The following is an 18400-nucleotide window of genomic DNA, read 5'->3' on the forward strand; positions in this document are numbered from 1 at the left end:
ATGATGCGTTTCCCCCCTTCTGCGCCCTGCTTCCCAATCTGAGAGCTGATTCCGAACTTCCCTACGGAGACACAACAGGCATTAGAAGTAAAGGAATTCTAGTTATAAAGATTACACAATCCATTGTTGTAATTAACAGGATAAATATCAGACACACTCACAGACACATGCACACATGGATACATACATTTACACACACACAATCACACAGACACACACACAATCACACAGACACACACACAATCACACAGACACACACACATGTGCATGGAAAACACATACAGTGAGGGTTCACACTGCAGGGAAGAGTGCACAGGCAGAAAGGGACAGGGAGGTGGTCAGACAGAGCAAGGGCATTGGGCAGTTGGTGAAGGGGACTCCTGGTTCCATCTCCCTCTCTCAGGCTTTCTGTTTGGATAATGTTGAGGGAGGGGGTTTCTCAGAGAATGCAGCGAGAGCCAAGGCTGTGGCACCGTGGCTGGCTCAGTTACTCAGTGGGGAGGGAGAATGTAATATTTGCACGGGGCATTCGCTGGAACAGTTTTGGGAAGGTTTAAACTAGAGTGGGAGGGGGATTGGATCCTGAATAAGGTACACAAGAGATTGAAACAAAGATCGAAATGAAAGACACAAAAGAACAAAGCAAAAATGGAAGGCAGAGGAAACAAGCAGCAAATAGTACAAAAATAAATGTGTAAAAATGTTAAAGAGATAAATTTAAATGCACAGAGCAGCTTACCATTGACTAGAAATGGAATTGGACTGACCACATAAATACTGTGGCTACCACAGCAGGTCAGAGGCTGGGAATCCTGCAGTGAGTAACTCACCTCCTGACTCCCCAAAGCCTGTCCACCATCTACAAGGCACAAGTCAGGAGTGTGATGGAATACTCCCCACTTGCCTGGATGGGTGCGGCTCCAACAACACTCAAGCAGCTCAACACCATCCAGGACTTAATTGGCACCACATCCACAAACATTCACTCCCTCCACCATCGATGTTCAGTGGCAGCAGTGTGTACCATCTCAAGATGCATTGCAGTAATTCACCAAGGCTCCTTAGGCAGCACCTTCCAAATGCACAACCTCTTTCATCTAGAAGGACAAGGGCAGCAGATAAATGGGAACACCATCACCTGCAAGTTCCCCCCCCTTCCCCCACCCCCCCCCACCCCCCCCCACCCCCCCCACCCCCCCCACCCCCCCCCCCCCCCGCCAAGTCACTCACTATCCTGACTTGGACATATATCGCAGTTCCTTCACTGTTGCTGGGTCAAAATCCTGAAATCCCTCCCTAACAGCACTGTGGGTGTACCTACACCTCAGGAACTGCAGCGATTCAAGAAGGCAGCTCACCACCACCTTCTCAAGGGCAACTAGGGATGGGCAATAAATGCTGGACTAGCCAGCGACACCCATAAGTTGTTGTAAACGGGGATGATAATAGTCAAGGAGGATAGATAAAAGGGTAATGGGGTGGGTGAGATTGTGAGTCAGGAATTGTGAGTCTGGGATCAAATCAGTGCAATAGTGAGAGAGGATTTTGGCTCACAAAATCTAGCTGTACACTAGAATGTTAATGCCCCACACGCCACGGGAATCGGAGCGGGCGAGGGCTGGACAATGGGAAGCTCCATTGACCTCAGGCGGGATTTTCCGGTTTCGGGACGATTGAGGCTGTGAAAACCCGCCCCCAGAGTCAGTCTGGATGGAGCTAAGAAGCAACAAGTGGCCGGAAACATCAGTGGGATTTATCTATAGATCTCCAGACGGTGGTGGTGAGTTGGGGATGGCTTTAACAGGAAATTTGAGATGCATCTAACAAGAGTTGCGACAGTAATCATGGGTGACTTTAATCTACATATAGACTGGGCAAATTAAATTAGAAATAATATTGTGGTGGATGAATTCCTGAGTGTGTAAAGCATTTTTTCCAGGCAGTCTATTGAGGAACCAACTAGGGAACAGACTATTGTAAATCTCGTATCATAAAATAAGAAGAGGTTAATAAATAATCTTAATAATGGAATTCAATATTGGGATACAAAGTGAAGTAGCCCATTCTGGGGTGTGGGTCGTAAATCTAAACAAAGGAAACTACAAAGGTGGGAGGTGGGAGTTGGCTAAGATACATCGGAAACTTCATTGGAAGGCATGATGGTGGATAGGCAATGGCTAATATTTAAAGAAAGAATGCACACTGTGTACACTCAATACCAACTTCCACACACCGTGTACACTCAGCACCAACCTCCATACACACCGTGAACACTCAGCACCAACCCCCAAGCACGCCATGTACACTCAACACCAACTCCCATACACGCCGTGTACACTCAGCACCAACCTCCATACACACCGTGTACACTCAGCACCAACCCCCATACACGCCATTGTACACTCAAGACGAACTCCCGTACACGCCGTGTACACTCAGCTCCAGCCCCCATACACACCTTGTATACTCAACACCCACCTCCATACACACCGTATACACTCAGCAACAAGCCCCATACACACTGTGTACACTCAGCTCCAACCCCCATAAATACCGTGTACACTCAGCACCAACCTCCATACGCACCGTGTACACTCAACACCAACCTATATACACACCATGTACAATCAACAGTAACCTTCATACATGCCATGTACACTCAGCTCCAACCCCCATAGACACCTCGTATATTCAACACCAACCTCCATACACACCGTGTACACTCAGCACCAACCTCCATACGCACAGTGTACACACAGCAGCAGCTCCCATACACACCGTGTACATTCAGCTCCAATGCCCATACTCACCTTGTATACTCAACACCAAGCTCCATACACACCGTGAACACTCAGCTTCAACCCCCATACACACCGTGTACACTCAGCACAAACCCCCATACATACTGAGCACACTCAGCACCAACCTCCATACACACCGTGTACACTCAGCACCAACCTATATACACACCATGTACACTCAACACTAACCTTCATACATGCCGTGTACACTCAGCTCCAACCCTCATACACACCTTGTATACTCAACACCAACCTCCATACACACCGTGTACACTCAGCACCAACCTCCATACGCATAGTGTACACACAGCAGCAGCTCCCATACACACCGTGTACATTCAGCTCCAACGCCCATACTCACCTTGTATACTCAACACCAAGCTCCATACACACCGTGAACACTCAGCTTCAACCCCCATACACACCGTGTACACTCAGCACAAACCCCCATACATACTGAGCACACTCAGCACCAACCTCCATACACACCGTGTACACTCAGCACCAATCCCCATACACACCATGTACACTCAACACCAACCTATATACACACCATGTACACTCAGCACCAACCCCCACCCACGCCGTGTACACTCAGCTCCAACCCTCATACACACCTTGTATACTCAACACCAACCTCCATACACACCGTGTACACTCAGCACCAACCCCCACCCACGCCGTGTACACTCAGCTCCAACCCCCATACACACCTTGTATACACAACACCAACCTCCATACACACCGTGTACACTCAGCCCCAACCCCCATACACACCGCGTACACTCAGTTCCAACCCCCATACACACTGTGTACACTCTCAATACCAACCCCCATACACACCGCGTACACTCAGTTCCAACCCCCATACACACTGTGTACACTCTCAATACCAACCCCCATACACACCGTGCACACTCAGCCCCAACCCCCATGCACACCGTGTACACTCGGCCTCAATGTATGCGCACAGATTTGATTTGAAGTTTCTAAGGCTTCCGAGCAAGTTTAAATGATTGGAACTTTCTCCGTTGCAATGGACCCTTTATCAATGCAGAGCTTTCAAGGGGACTGCAGAGAGGGGCCACTCGACCAATCTCGGCCAGACCCGCATGTCAGTGCCAGGGAACAGTGCACCATGGGCACTGCAAAGGCGGGTGGCCTGAAGAGGGATCTGAGGGGGAAGGGAGCTGAGTGGGGGGTCTGAGGTTTAAGGGGCTGAGTGGAGGGGTCTGGGGAAGGGGGGGTTGAATGGGAGAGTCTGAGAGGGAAGAAGTTTGAGTGGGGGGTCTGAGGGGGCAGAGGGCTGAGTGGGGGAGTCTGAGAGGGAAGGGGGCTGAGTGGGGGGTTTGAGGGGGAAGTGGGCTGAGGGGGGTCTCAGAGGGGGAAGGGGGCTGAGTGAGGGGATCTGAGGGGGAAGGGGGCTGAGTGGAGGGTTTGAGGGGGAAGGGGGCTGAGGGGGATGTCTGAGGGGGAAGGGGGCAGAGTGAGGGGGTCTGAGGGGGAAGGGGGCTGAGTGGAGGGTTTGAGGGGAAAGAACATAAAAACATAAGATAAGAAATAGGAGCAGGAGTAGGCCATCTGGCCCTTCGAGCCTGCCCCGCCATTCAACAAGATCATGGCTGATCTGAAGCGAATCAGTTCCACTTACCCGCCTGCTCCCCATAACCCCTAATTCCCTTATCGATCAGAAAACTATCTACCCGTGATTTAAACATATTCAACGAGGAAGCCTCCACCACTTCAATGGGCAGAGAATTCCAGAGATTCACTACCCTCTGAGAGAAGAAGTCCCCCCTCAACTCTGTTCTGAACCGGCCCCCCCTTATTTTGAGGCTGTGCTCTCTAGTTCTGGTTTCCCTTCTAAGTGGAAAGAATCTCTCCACCTCTACCCTATCCAGCCCCTTCATTATCTTATATGTCTCTATAAGATCACCCCTCATCCTTCTAAACTCCAACGAGTACAGACCCAATCTGTTTAATCTCTCCTCATAAGCTACACCCCTCATCTCCGGAATCAACCTGGTGAACCTTCTCTGCACTCCCTCCAAGGCCAATATATCCTTTCGCAAATAAGGGGACCAAAACTGCACACAGTACTCCAGTTGCGGCCTCACCAGTGCCTTGTACAGTTGCAGCAAGACCTCCCTCCTTTTGTATTCTATGTCCCTCGCGATAAAGGCCAACATTCCATTCGCCTTCTTGATCACCTGCTGCACCTGCAGACTGAGTTTTTGCGATTCGTGCACAAGGACCCCCAGGTCCCTCTGCACAGTCGCACGATATAATTTTTCTCCATTTAAATAATATTCCAATTTGCTATTATTTCTTCCAAAGTGGATAACCTCACATTTGCTAATGTTATATTCCATCTGCCAGATCCTCGCCCACTCGCTCAGCCTATCCAAATCTCTCTGCAGACTTTCCGTGTCCTCCACGCAATTCGCTTTCCCACTCACCTTCGTGTCATCAGCAAACTTGAATACCCTACATTCAGTCCCCTCCTCCAGATCATCTATGTAATTGGTAAACGATCCCTGCGGCACGCCACTGGTCACCAACTGTCAACCAGAAAAGCACCCATTTATCCCAACTCTCTGCTTCCTGTTAGATAGCCAATCCCCAATCCACGCCAACACCTTACCCCTAACTCCGTGTACCCCAATCTTCTGCAGCAACCTTTTGTGAGGCACCTTATCGAACGCCTTCTGGAAATCTAAAAACACCACATCCACCGGTTCCCCTCTGTCAACCGCACTAGTGACATCTTCATAAAAGTCCAGTAGATTCGTCAAACACGACTTTCCCTTCATGAATCCATGCTGCGTCTGCTTGATCGAACCATTCTTATTCAGGTGCTCTGTTATTTCCTCTTTAATAATGGACTCTAGCATCTTCCCAACTACGGACGTTAAGCTAACCGGCCTGTAGTTACCCGCCTTTTGTCTACTTCCTTTTTTAAACAGCGGCGTAACAGTAGCTGTTTTCCAGTCAGCCAGCACTACCCCAGAGTCCAGCGAATTTTGATAAATTACTACTAACACATCTGCTATTACCTCAGCCATTTCTTTCAGTACCCTGGGATGCATTCCATCCGGGCCCGGGGACTTGTCTACCTTCAGTCCTATTAGTCTACCAAGCACCACCTCCTTAGTAACAGTAATTGTATTAAGGACCTCTCCTCCCACCAACTCTCGATCTCTAATATTCGGCAAACTATTTGTGTCTTCCACCGTGAAGACCGACACAAAGAACTTATTTAAAGTCTCAGCCATTTCCTCGTTTTCCACTATTAAATCCCCCCTCTCATCTTCCAAGGGTCCAACATTCACTCTAGCCACTCTATTCCTTTTTATATACTTGTAAAAACTTTTACTATCATTTTTTATATTTTGAGCTAGTTTAGTTTCATAATCTATCTTTCCTTTCTTAATCGCTTTCTTAGTCGTTCTTTGTTTTTCTTTAAAGCTTTCCCAATCCACTAATTCTCCACTATTTTTGGCCACTCTGTACGCATCTGATTTTATTTTAATACTCTCCTTTATTTCCTTCGTTATCCACGTCCGGTTATCCTTTTTCTTACAGTCCTTCTTTATCACCGGAATATATTTTTGCTGAGTACTTAAAAAAATCTCCTTAAAAATCCTCCACTGTTCCTCAGCTGTCCTACCTACCAGTCTGCTCGCCCAGTCTACATTAGCCAATTCCACCCTCATCCTATCGTACTCCCCTCTGTTCAAGCAGAGGACACTGGTTTGGGACCCGACTTTCTCACCCTCCATCTGTATCAGAAATTCCACCATATTATGATCACTCATCCCAAGAGGATCCTTCACAAGAAGATCCTTAATCCTACCTGTCTCATTGCACAGAACCAGATCCAAGATAGCTCGCTCTCTCGTAGGTTCTGTAACATACTGTTCAATGAAACAATCCCGACAGCATTCCAAGAACTCTTCCTCAAGCCCTCCACGTCCAATTTGAGTCGACCAATCAATATGTAGGTTAAAATCCCCCATGATTATTGCCGTTCCACTTTTGCACGCATCCATTATTTGCTTGTTTATAGCCCTCCCCACCTCTAAGTTATTATTTGGGGGCCTATAGACCACGCCTACCAGTGTCTTTCTCCCCCTACTATTCCTTATCTCCACCCACAACGATTCCACGTTTTGCTCCTTAGAGCCTATGTCGTCTCTCACTACCGTCCTGATATTATCCTTTATTAACAAAGCTACCCCACCTCCTTTTTCTACCTGTCTATCCTTCCTAAATGCCTGATAACCCTGTATATTCAGTTCCCAGTCCCGGTCACCCTGCAACCACGTTTCTGTGATGGACACTAGATCATATTCATTTGTATGGATTTGTGCCATCAACTCATTTACTTTGTTTCGAATGCTTCGTGCATTCAGGCAAAGTGTCTTTATGCCAGCCTTTATCTGGACCCGGTTTGTTGAAGCGCTACTAACATCTCCCAAGCCCTCTCCTCCTTTAGCTAGTTGTTTATTCACTATACTCCTGGCATTAGAGTAGACACATCTCAATCCTATGGTCTGACCTCTCCCCTTCTCTGTTTCCAATCCACCTGCCCTCTTGCACTGCCTATAACCCTTCTCTGTTTGCGAGCTACCTTCCTCACTCTCAGTCACGTCGCTTTGATCCCCTCCCCCCTACAGAAGGGGGCTGAGTGGGGGGGTCTGGCGGGGGGGGGGGGGGGGGGGGGTGAAGTCACTGTCTCGTTTTTTTTAGGGGGGAACCTGTCTCGAGTGTGGAGATTGGGGCTCCTTTAAAAATGGGGCTCGGTCTCGGATTAGCAGGAGCTGGCCAGTTGTCTGCATCTTGCGGGTGGGTGAATCCTGTGCCAGTGGGAAACAATCCAGCTTTCCTGCCAGTGTTGGGCACTTGGCCTTGAAACGGGAGAATTGGGCAGATGGTCTTTGTCACCAGAAGAGAAATCTGGAGAACATCATCAGGAACTTCCAATGGATTTCTCAACCAGATCAAAGTACTTACTGCCTCAGTAAACCGTGAGGCTCCAGGGATTTGATGTCCAACAGACCTCATCACAATCCTGCAATTTCTTTCTGAAGCTGTGATTGTAACTGTCAGTTAGAGACCTTCAAAATCCAGAGAGTCTGAGGCAAGGCTGAATGACAGCCCCCATCCTGTTTACAATCTACCCGACAGTGGCTGTTTACATCAAACATCAACTTCCCTGTGCCGTATTAAATACCACCCAGATAGGAAACTCTTTAACCTCAGTCGCCTCTGTGCCAAAACTAAACTCAGCATCAGCGACATACAGGATCCGTAGTGTGGCAGGTGACTGAAGTGTTGTTGCCCACTCTGTACCAGACTTAAAGCCAATCTTAGTCTCTTCCATTCTGCAAACTAGAAACTCGACCTGACCTTGAATTTTATCAAAACAGAACTCATACCAACCCACAGCTGGACTTCCCATTTATATTATAAGAACATAAGAACCAAGAGCAGGAGAAGGCCATTCAGCCCCTCGACCCTGCTCCGCCATTCATAGAAATCATAGAAACCCTACAGTGCAGAAGGAGGCCATTCGGCCCATCGAGTCTGCACCAACCACAATCCCACCCAGGCCCTACCCCCACATATTTACCCACTAATCCCTCTAACCTACACATCTCAGGACTCTAAGGGGCAATTTTTTTTTTAACCTGGCCAATCAACCTAACCCGCACATCTTTGGACTGTGGGAGGAAACCGGAGCACCCGGAGGAAACCCATGCAGACACGAGGAGAATGTGCAAACTCCACACAGACAGTGACCCGAGCCGGGAATCGAACCCGGGACCCTGGAGCTGTGAAGCTGCAGTGCTAACCACTGTGCTACCGTGCCACCCAATAAGATCATGACTCATCTCATCTCAGACTCAACTCCTTCAAGCCCTTACTAATGAATTAGTTACACACAGTAGTTAGATACAGTTAGACTCACAGTGACACAATGGTTAGCACTGCTGCCTCACAGCGCCAGGGACCCGGGCTTGATTCAGGGCTTACGTCACTGTCTGTGTGGAGTTTGCACATTCTCCCCAGGTCTGCATGGGTTGCCTCCGGGGGCTCTGGTTTCCTCCCACAGTCCGAAAGACGTGCTGGTTTGACGCATTGACCCAAACAGGGGCCGGCGACTAGGGGATTTTCACAGTAGCTTCATTGCAGTGTTAATGTAAGCCTTACTTGTGACTAATAAATAAACTTTAACTATTTTAATTTTAACTTGACAGAATAAAGCTCCCTCTACACTGTCTCCATCAAACACTCTCAGGACAGGTACAGCACGGGGTTAGATACAGAGTAAAGCTCCCTCTGCACTGTCCCCATCAAACACTCCCAGGACAGGGACAGCACGGAGGTAGATACAGAGTAAAGCTCCCTCTACACTGTCCGCATCAAACACTCCCAAGACAGGTACAGCACGGGGTTAGAAACAGAGTAAAGCTCCCTCTACAGTATCATAGAACATAGAACATAGAAAGCCACAGCACAAACAGGCCCTTCGGCCCACAAGTTGCGCTGATCATATCCCTACCTCTAGGCCTATCTATAGCCCTCAATCCCATTAAATCCCATGTACTCATCCAGAAGTCTCTTAAAAGACCCCAACGAGTTTGCCTCCACCACCACCGACGTCAGCCGATTCCACTCACCCACCACCCTCTGAGTGAAAAACTTACCCCTGACATCTCCTCTGTACCTACCCCCCAGCACCTTAAACCTGTGTCCTCTCGTAGCAACCATTTCAGCCCTTGGAAATAGCCTCTGAGAGTCTACCCTATCCAGACCTCTCAACATCTTGTAAACCTCTATCAGGTCACCTCTCATCCTTCGTCTCTCCAGGGAGAAGAGACCAGGCTCCCTCAACCTATCCTCATAAGGCATGCCCCCCAATCCAGGCAACATCCTTGTAAATCTCCTCTGCACCCTTTCAATGGCTTCAACATCTTTCCTGTAATGAGGTGACCAGAACTGCGCGCAGTACTCCAAGTGGGGTCTAACCAGGGTCCTATAAAGCTGCAGCATTATCTCCCGACTCCTAAACTCAATCCCTCGATTAATGAAGGCTGGTACGCCGTACGCCTTCTTGACCGCATCCCCCACCTGCGAGGCCGATTTAAGAGTCCTATGGACCCGGACCCCAAGGTCCTTCTGATCCTCTACACTGCTAAGAATGGTACCCTTCATATTATACTGCTGCTTCATCCCATTGGATCTGCCAAAATGGATCACTACACACTTCTCCGGGTTGAAGTCCATCTGCCACTTCTCCGCCCAGTCTTGCATTCTATCTATGTCTCGCTGCAACTTCTGACATCCCTCCAAACTATCCACAACACCACCTACCTTGGTGTCGTCAGCAAACTTACCAACCCATCCCTCCACTTCCTCATCCAGGTCATTTATGAAAATGACAAACAGCAAGGGTCCCAGAACAGATCCCTGGGGCACTCCACTGGTCACTATCCCCATCAAACACTCCCAGGACAGGTACAGCACAGGGTTAGATACAGAGTAAAGCTCCCTCTACACTGTCTCCATCAAACACTCCCAAGACAGGTACAGCACAGGGTTAGATACAGAGTAAAGCTCCCTCTTCACTGTCTCCATCAAACACTCCCAGAACACGTACAGCATGGGGTTCGATACAGAGTAAAGCTCCCTCTGCACTGTCCCCATCAAACACTCCCAGGACAGGGACAGCACGGAGGTAGATACAGAGTAAAGCTCCCTCTACACTGTCCCCATCAAACACTCCCAATCCAGGTACAGCACGGGGTTAGAAACAGAGTAAAGCTCCCTCTACAGTATCCCCATCAAACACTCCCAGGACAGGTACAGCACAGGGTTAGATACAGAGTAAAGCTCCCTCTACACTGTCTCCATCAAACACTCCCAAGACAGGTACAGCACGGGGTTAGATACAGAGTAAAGCTCCCTCTTCACTGTCTCCATCAAACACTCCCAGAACACGTACAGCATGGGGTTCGATACAGAGTAAAGCTCCCTCTGCACTGTCCCCATCAAACACTCCCAGGACAGGGACAGCACGGAGGTAGATACAGAGTAAAGCTCCCTCTACACTGTCCCCATCAAACACTCCCAATCCAGGTACAGCACGGGATTAGAAACAGAGTAAAGCTCCCTCTACAGTATCCCCATCAAACACTCCCAGGACAGGTACAGCACAGGGTTAGATACAGAGTAAAGCTCCCTCTACACTGTCTCCATCAAACACTCCCAAGACAGGTACAGCACGGGGTTAGATACAGAGTGAAGCTCCCTCTTCACTGTCCCCATCAAACACTCCCAGAACACGTACAGCATGGGGTTCGATACAGAGTAAAGCTCCCTCTTCACTGTCCCCATCAAACACTCCCAGGACAGGTACAGCACGGGGTTAGATACAGAGTAAAGCTCCCTCTACACTGTCCATATCAAAAACTCCCAGGACAGGTACAGCACGGGGTTAGATACAGAGTAAAGCTCCCTCTACACTGTCCCCCATCAAACACTCCCAGGACAGGTACAACAGGGTTAGATACAGAGGAAAGCTTCCTCTACACTGTCCCCATCAAACACTCCCAGGACAGGTACAGCACGTGTTCACCCCAGTCCAACGCCGGCATCTCCACATCATATCAAACACTCCCAAGACAGGTACAGCATGAGGTTAGATACAGAGTAAAGCTGCCTCTACACTGTCCCCCATCAAACACTCCCAGGACAGGTACAACATGGGTTAGATACAGAGGAAAGCTTCCTCTACACTGTCCCCATCAAACACTCCCAGGACAGGTACAGCACGGGTTAGATACAGAGTAAAGCTCCCTCTACACTGTCCCCATCAAACACTCCCAGGACAGGTACAGCACGGGGTTAGATACAGAGGAAAGCTTCCTCTACACTGTCCCCATCAAACACTCCCAGGACAGGTACAGCACGGGTTAGATACAGAGGAAAGCTTCTTCTACACTGTCCCCATCAAACACTCCCAGGACAGGTACAGCACGGGGTTAGATACAGAGTAAAGCTCCCTCTACACTGTCCCCATCAAACACTCCCAGGACAGGTACAGCACGGGGTTAGATACAGAGTAAAGCTCCCTCTACACTGTCCCCATCAAACACTCCCAGGACAGGTACAGCACGGGGTTAGATACAGAGTAAAGCTCCCTCTACACTGTCCCCATCAAACACTCCCAGGACAGGTACAGCACGGGGTTAGATACAGAGTAAAGCTCCCTCTACACTGTCCCCACCAAACACTCCCAGGACAGGTACAGCACGGGGTTAGATACAGAGTAAAGCTCCCTCTACACTGTCCCCCATCAAACACTCCCAGGACAGGTACAGCATGGGGTTAGATACAGAGTAAAGCTCCCTCTACACTGTCCCCATCAAACACTCCCAGGACAGGTACAGCACGGGGTTAGATACAGAGTAAAGCTCCCTCTACACTGTCCCCATCAAACACTCCCAGGACAGGTACAGCACGGGGTTAGATACAGAGTAAAGCTCCCTCTACACTGTCCCCCATCAAACACTCCCAGGACAGGTACAGCACGGGTTAGATACAGAGTAAAGCTCCCTCTACACTGTCTCCGTCAAACACTCCCAGGACAGGTACAACACGGGGTTAGATACAGAGTAAAGCTCCCTCTACACTGTCCCCCATCAAACACTCCCAGGACAGGTACAGCACGGGTTAGATACAGAGTAAAGCTCCCTCTACACTGTCTCCATCAAACACTCCCAGGACAGGTACAGCACGGGTTAGATACAGAGTAAAGCTCCCTCTACACTGTCCCCATCAAACACTCCCAGGACAGGTACAGCACGGGGTTAGATACAGAGTAAAGCTCCCTCTACACTGTCCCCCATCAAACACTCCCAGGACAGGTACAGCATGGGGTTAGATACAGAGTAAAGCTCCCTCTACACTGTCCCCATCAAACACTCCCAGGACAGGAACACCACGGGGTTAGATACAGAGTAAAGCTCCCTCTACACTGTCCCCCATCAAACACTCCCAGGACAGGTACAGCATGGGGTTAGATACAGAGTAAAGCTCCCTCTACACTGTCCCCCATCAAACACTCCCAGGACAGGTACAGCATGGGGTTAGATACAGAGTAAAGCTCCCTCTACACTGTCCCCATCAAACACTCCCAGGACAGGTACAGTACGGGGTTAGATACAGAGTAAAGCTCCCTCTACACTGTTCCCATCAAACACTCCCAGGGCAGGTACAGCACGGGGTTAGATACAGAGTAAAGCTCCCTCTACATTGTCCCCCATCAAACACTCCCAGGACAGGTACAGCACGGGGTTAGATACAGAGTAAAGCTCCCTCTACATTGTCCCCCATCAAACACTCCCAGGGCAGGTACAGCACGGGGTTAGATACAGAGTAAAGCTCCCTCTACATTGTCCCCCATCAAACACTCCCAGGGCAGGTACAGCACGGGGTTAGATACAGAGTAAAGCTCCCTCTACATTGTCCCCCATCAAACACTCCCAGGACAGGTACAGCACGGGGTTAGATACAGAGTAAAGCTCCCTCTACATTGTCCCCCATCAAACACTCCCAGGACAGGTACAGCACGGGGTTAGATACAGAGTAAAGCTCCCTCTACATTGTCCCCCATCAAACACTCCCAGGGCAGGTACAGCACGGGGTTAGATACAGAGTAAAGCTCCCTCTACATTGTCCCCCATCAAACACTCCCAGGACAGGTACAGCACGGGGTTAGATACAGAGTAAAGCTCCCTCTACACTGTCCCCCATCAAACACTCCCAGGACAGGTACAGCACGGGGTTAGATACAGAGTAAAGCTCCCTCTACATTGTCCCCCATCAAACACTCCCAGGACAGGTACAGCACGGGGTTAGATACAGAGTAAAGCTCCCTCTACACTGTCCCCCATCAAACACTCCCAGGACAGGTACAGCACGGGGTTAGATACAGAGTAAAGCTCCCTCTACACTGTCCCCCATCAAACACTCCCAGGACAGGTACAGCACGGCGTTAGATACAGAGTAAAGCTCCCTCTACACTGTCCCCCATCAAACACTCCCAGGACAGGTACAGTATGGGGTTAGATACAGAGTAAAGCTCCCTCTACACTGTCCCCATCAAACACTCCCAGGACGGGTACAGCACGGGGTTAGATACAGAGTAAAGCTCCCTCTACACTGTCCCCATCAAACACTCCCAGGACAGGTACAGCACGGGGTTAGATACAGAGTAAAGCTCCCTCTACACTGTCCCCATCAAACACTCCCAGGACAGGTACAGCACGGGGTTAGATACAGAGTAAAGCTCCCTCTACACTGTCCCCATCAAACACTCCCAGGACAGGTACAGCACGGGGTTAGATACAGAGTAAAGCTCCCTCTACACTGTCCCCATCAAACACTCCCAGGACAGGTACAGCACGGGGTTAGATACAGAGTAAAGCTCCCTCTACACTGTCCCCATCAAACACTCCCAGGACAGGTACAGCACGGGGTTAGATACAGAGTAAAGCTCCCTCTACACTGTCCCCATCAAACACTCCCAGGACAGGTACAGCACGGGGTTAGATACAGAGTAAAGCTCCCTCTACACTGTCCCCATCAAACACTCCCAGGACAGGTACAGCACGGGGTTAGATACAGAGTAAAGCTCCCTCTACACTGTCCCCATCAAACACTCCCAGGACAGGTCCAGCACGGGGTTAGATACAGAGTAAAGCTCCCTCTACACTGTCCCCCATCAAACACTCCCAGGACAGGTACAGCACGGGGTTAGATACAGAGTAAAGCTCTCTCTACACTGTCCCCATCAAACACACCCAGGACAGGTCCAGCACGGGGTTAGATACAGAGTAAAGCTCCCTCTACACTGTCCCCCATCAAACACTCCCAGGACAGGTACAGCACGGGGTTAGATACAGAGTAAAGCTCTCTCTACACTGTCCCCATCAAACACACCCAGGACAGGTACAGCACGGGGTTAGATACAGAGTAAAGCTCCCTCTACACTGTCCCCATCAAACACTCCCAGGACAGGGACAGCACGGGGTTAGATACAGAGTAAAGCTCCCTCTACACTGTCCCCCATCAAACACTCCCAGGACAGGTACAGCACGGGGTTAGATACAGAGTAAAGCTCCCTCTACACTGTCCCCATCAAACACTCCCAGGACAGGTACAGCACGGGGTTAGATACAGAGTAAAGCTCCCTCTACACTGTCCCCATCAAACACTCCCAGGACAGGTACAGCACGGGGTTAGATACAGAGTAAAGCTCCCTCTACACTGTCCCCATCAAACACTCCCAGGACAGGTACAGCACGGGGTTAGATACAGAGTAAAGCTCCCTCTACACTGTCCCCATCAAACACTCCCAGGACAGGTACAGCACGGGGTTAGATACAGAGTAAAGCTCCCTCTACACTGTCCCCATCAAACACTCCCAGGACAGGTACAGCACGGGGTTAGATACAGAGTAAAGCTCCCTCTACACTGTCCCCATCAAACACTCCCAGGACAGGTACAGCACGGGGTTAGATACAGAGTAAAGCTCTCTCTACACTGTCCCCATCAAACACTCCCAGGACAGGTACAGCACGGGGTTAGATACAGAGTAAAGCTCCCTCTACACTGTCCCCATCAAACACTCCCAGGACAGGTACAGCACGGGGTTAGATACAGAGTAAAGCTCCCTCTACACTGTCCCCATCAAACACTCCCAGGACAGGTACAGCACGGGGTTAGATACAGAGTAAAGCTCCCTCTACACTGTCCCCATCAAACACTCCCAGGACAGGTACAGCACGGGGTTAGATACAGAGTAAAGCTCCCTCTACACTGTCCCCATCAAACACTCCCAGGACAGGTCCAGCACGGGGTTAGATACAGAGTAAAGCTCCCTCTACACTGTCCCCCATCAAACACTCCCAGGACAGGTACAGCACGGGGTTAGATACAGAGTAAAGCTCTCTCTACACTGTCCCCATCAAACACACCCAGGACAGGTCCAGCACGGGGTTAGATACAGAGTAAAGCTCCCTCTACACTGTCCCCCATCAAACACTCCCAGGACAGGTACAGCACGGGGTTAGATACAGAGTAAAGCTCTCTCTACACTGTCCCCATCAAACACACCCAGGACAGGTACAGCACGGGGTTAGATACAGAGTAAAGCTCCCTCTACACTGTCCCCATCAAACACTCCCAGGACAGGGACAGCACGGGGTTAGATACAGAGTAAAGCTCCCTCTACACTGTCCCCCATCAAACACTCCCAGGACAGGTACAGCACGGGGTTAGATACAGAGTAAAGCTCCCTCTACACTGTCCCCATCAAACACTCCCAGGACAGGTACAGCACGGGGTTAGATACAGAGTAAAGCTCCCTCTACACTGTCCCCATCAAACACTCCCAGGACAGGTACAGCACGGGGTTAGATACAGAGTAAAGCTCCCTCTACACTGTCCCCATCAAACACTCCCAGGACAGGTACAGCACGGGGTTAGATACAGAGTAAAGCTCCCTCTACACTGTCCCCATCAAACACTCCCAGGACAGGTACAGCACGGGGTTAGATACAGAGTAAAGCTCCCTCTACACTGTCCCCATCAAACACTCCCAGGACAGGTACAGCACGGGGTTAGATACAGAGTAAAGCTCCCTCTACACTGTCCCCATCAAACACTCCCAGGACAGGTACAGCACGGGGTTAGATACAGAGTAAAGCTCTCTCTACACTGTCCCCATCAAACACTCCCAGGACAGGTACAGCACGGGGTTAGATACAGAGTAAAGCTCCCTCTACACTGTCCCCATCAAACACTCCCAGGACAGGTACAGCACGGGGTTAGATATAGAGTAAAGCTCCCTCTACACTGTCCCCCATCAAACACTCCCAGGACAGGTCCAGCACGGGGTTAGATACAGAGTAAAGCTCCCTCTACACTGTCCCCCATCAAACACTCCCAGGACAGGGACAGCACGGGGTTAGACATGGAGGTGGAATTTTGAACCCAGACACAAGAAGTCAGTGGGAAACCCGGGAACCAGTGAACCCTTGGCTATTCCAGTTATGATTTGATGTCGATGGGGTTCTTTGATAGGATTGGCTGTTCTGATGTTGCTCGTACACTCTGGCAGACAACTGGTGAAATGAACTCTGGGAAATGATGGCTTGGAACTAGGAAACTCAATAATATTTTTGTAAAAACTCAACTGATTCACTCGGATTCTTGAAGGAAATGGTGATTTACTTGCTGGGGCCTGGTCTGTATGGTCATCTACCTCCACTAGCTGTAGCTCGCTCCTGCTGAACTTTGGAATAAGCAGTAAGTGCTGGCTTTTTGACCCTCTCCTTGCTCAATGCCCTGATCACACCCCGATAACGTACAATGCTGATTGGAGCCTCTCCACAAACTGATCATCCCGCATTGGCCAAGGAGCAGACGATGGCGGAGACTCAAATACATCATCTGGCATCGCGTTTGCTTCATCTGAGACTTGCTCCTGTCAGCAGCAAAGGCAAACACAGAGTAAGTTACCGACTTCAATCAGCTCAGGTCTCAATCAGTTCCCCATGGAAAATACCGGAATATTTCAGAAAGATCCTTGCCTTGTTAAAAAACGAGCAATTCAGAGTTTCAGAGCCAACAGCTGTGTCTTCCTCAAAGTAACTCGGATGCACAAAGCTTCTTTTGACTCTTGTGTGTAGAGAACTTTCCAGAACAGGTTGGCCCTGGGGTGGAAATTCGTGAGAGGTTAAACAATTCTCCAGTTCTGGTCTCTTCAGCATTTCCGTGGTGGTGGCATGGTGGCACAGTGGTTAGCACTGCTGCCTCACAGCGCCAGGGACCCGGGGCAGCACGGTGACACAGTGATTAGCACTGCTGCCTCACAGCGCCAGGGACCCGGGGCAGCACGGTGACACAGTGATTAGCACTGCTGCCTCACAGTGCCAGGGACCCGGGGCAGCACGGTGACACAGTGATTAGCACTGCTGCCTCACAGCGCCAGGGACCCGGGGCAGCACGGTGGCACAGTGGGTTAGCGCTGCTGCCTCACAGTGCCAGGGACCCGGGGCAGCACGGTGACACAGTGGGTTCGCACTGCTGCCTCACAGTGCCAGGGACCCGGGGCAGCACGGTGACACAGTGGGTTCACACTGCTGTCTCACAGCGCCAGGGACCCGGGGCAGCACGGTGGCACAGTGGTTAGCACTGCTGCCTCACAGTGCCAGGGACCCGGGGCAGCACGGTGACACAGTGGGTTCGCACTGCTGCCTCACAGCGCCAGGGACCCGGGGCAGCACGGTGGCACAGTGGTTAGCACTGCTGCCTCACAGCGCCAGGGACCCGGGGCAGCACGGTGGCACAGTGGTTAGCACTGCTGCCTCACAGCGCCAGGGACCCGGGGCAGCACGGTGACACAGTGGGTTAGCACTGCTGCCTCACAGCACCAGGGACCCGGGGCAGCACGGTGACACAGTGATTAGCACTGCTGCCTCACAGTGCCAGGGACCCGGGGCAGCACGGTGGCACAGTGATTA

At 50.4% G+C, this 18400-nt stretch overlaps 1 protein-coding gene across 1 annotated transcript in view; it reads right to left on the reverse strand.

Annotated features, from left to right (window-relative positions):
* The window catches only part of LOC144502070 (inactive rhomboid protein 2-like), a 117249-nt gene that overhangs the window by 80965 nt on the left and 17884 nt on the right, over positions 1-18400 (reverse strand). The window contains exons 5-7 of the mRNA XM_078226077.1: positions 17468-17590; positions 17246-17361; positions 4-61 (exon numbers count right to left, since the gene is read on the reverse strand). Coding sequence (XP_078082203.1) covers positions 4-61; positions 17246-17361; positions 17468-17590 — 297 coding nt within the window. The remainder of the gene's footprint in view (positions 1-3; positions 62-17245; positions 17362-17467; positions 17591-18400) is intronic.

The sequence above is a fragment of the Mustelus asterias genome, chromosome 12 (genome assembly GCF_964213995.1).
Source record: "Mustelus asterias chromosome 12, sMusAst1.hap1.1, whole genome shotgun sequence".
In the NCBI taxonomy this organism is placed as follows: Eukaryota; Metazoa; Chordata; class Chondrichthyes; order Carcharhiniformes; family Triakidae; genus Mustelus; species Mustelus asterias.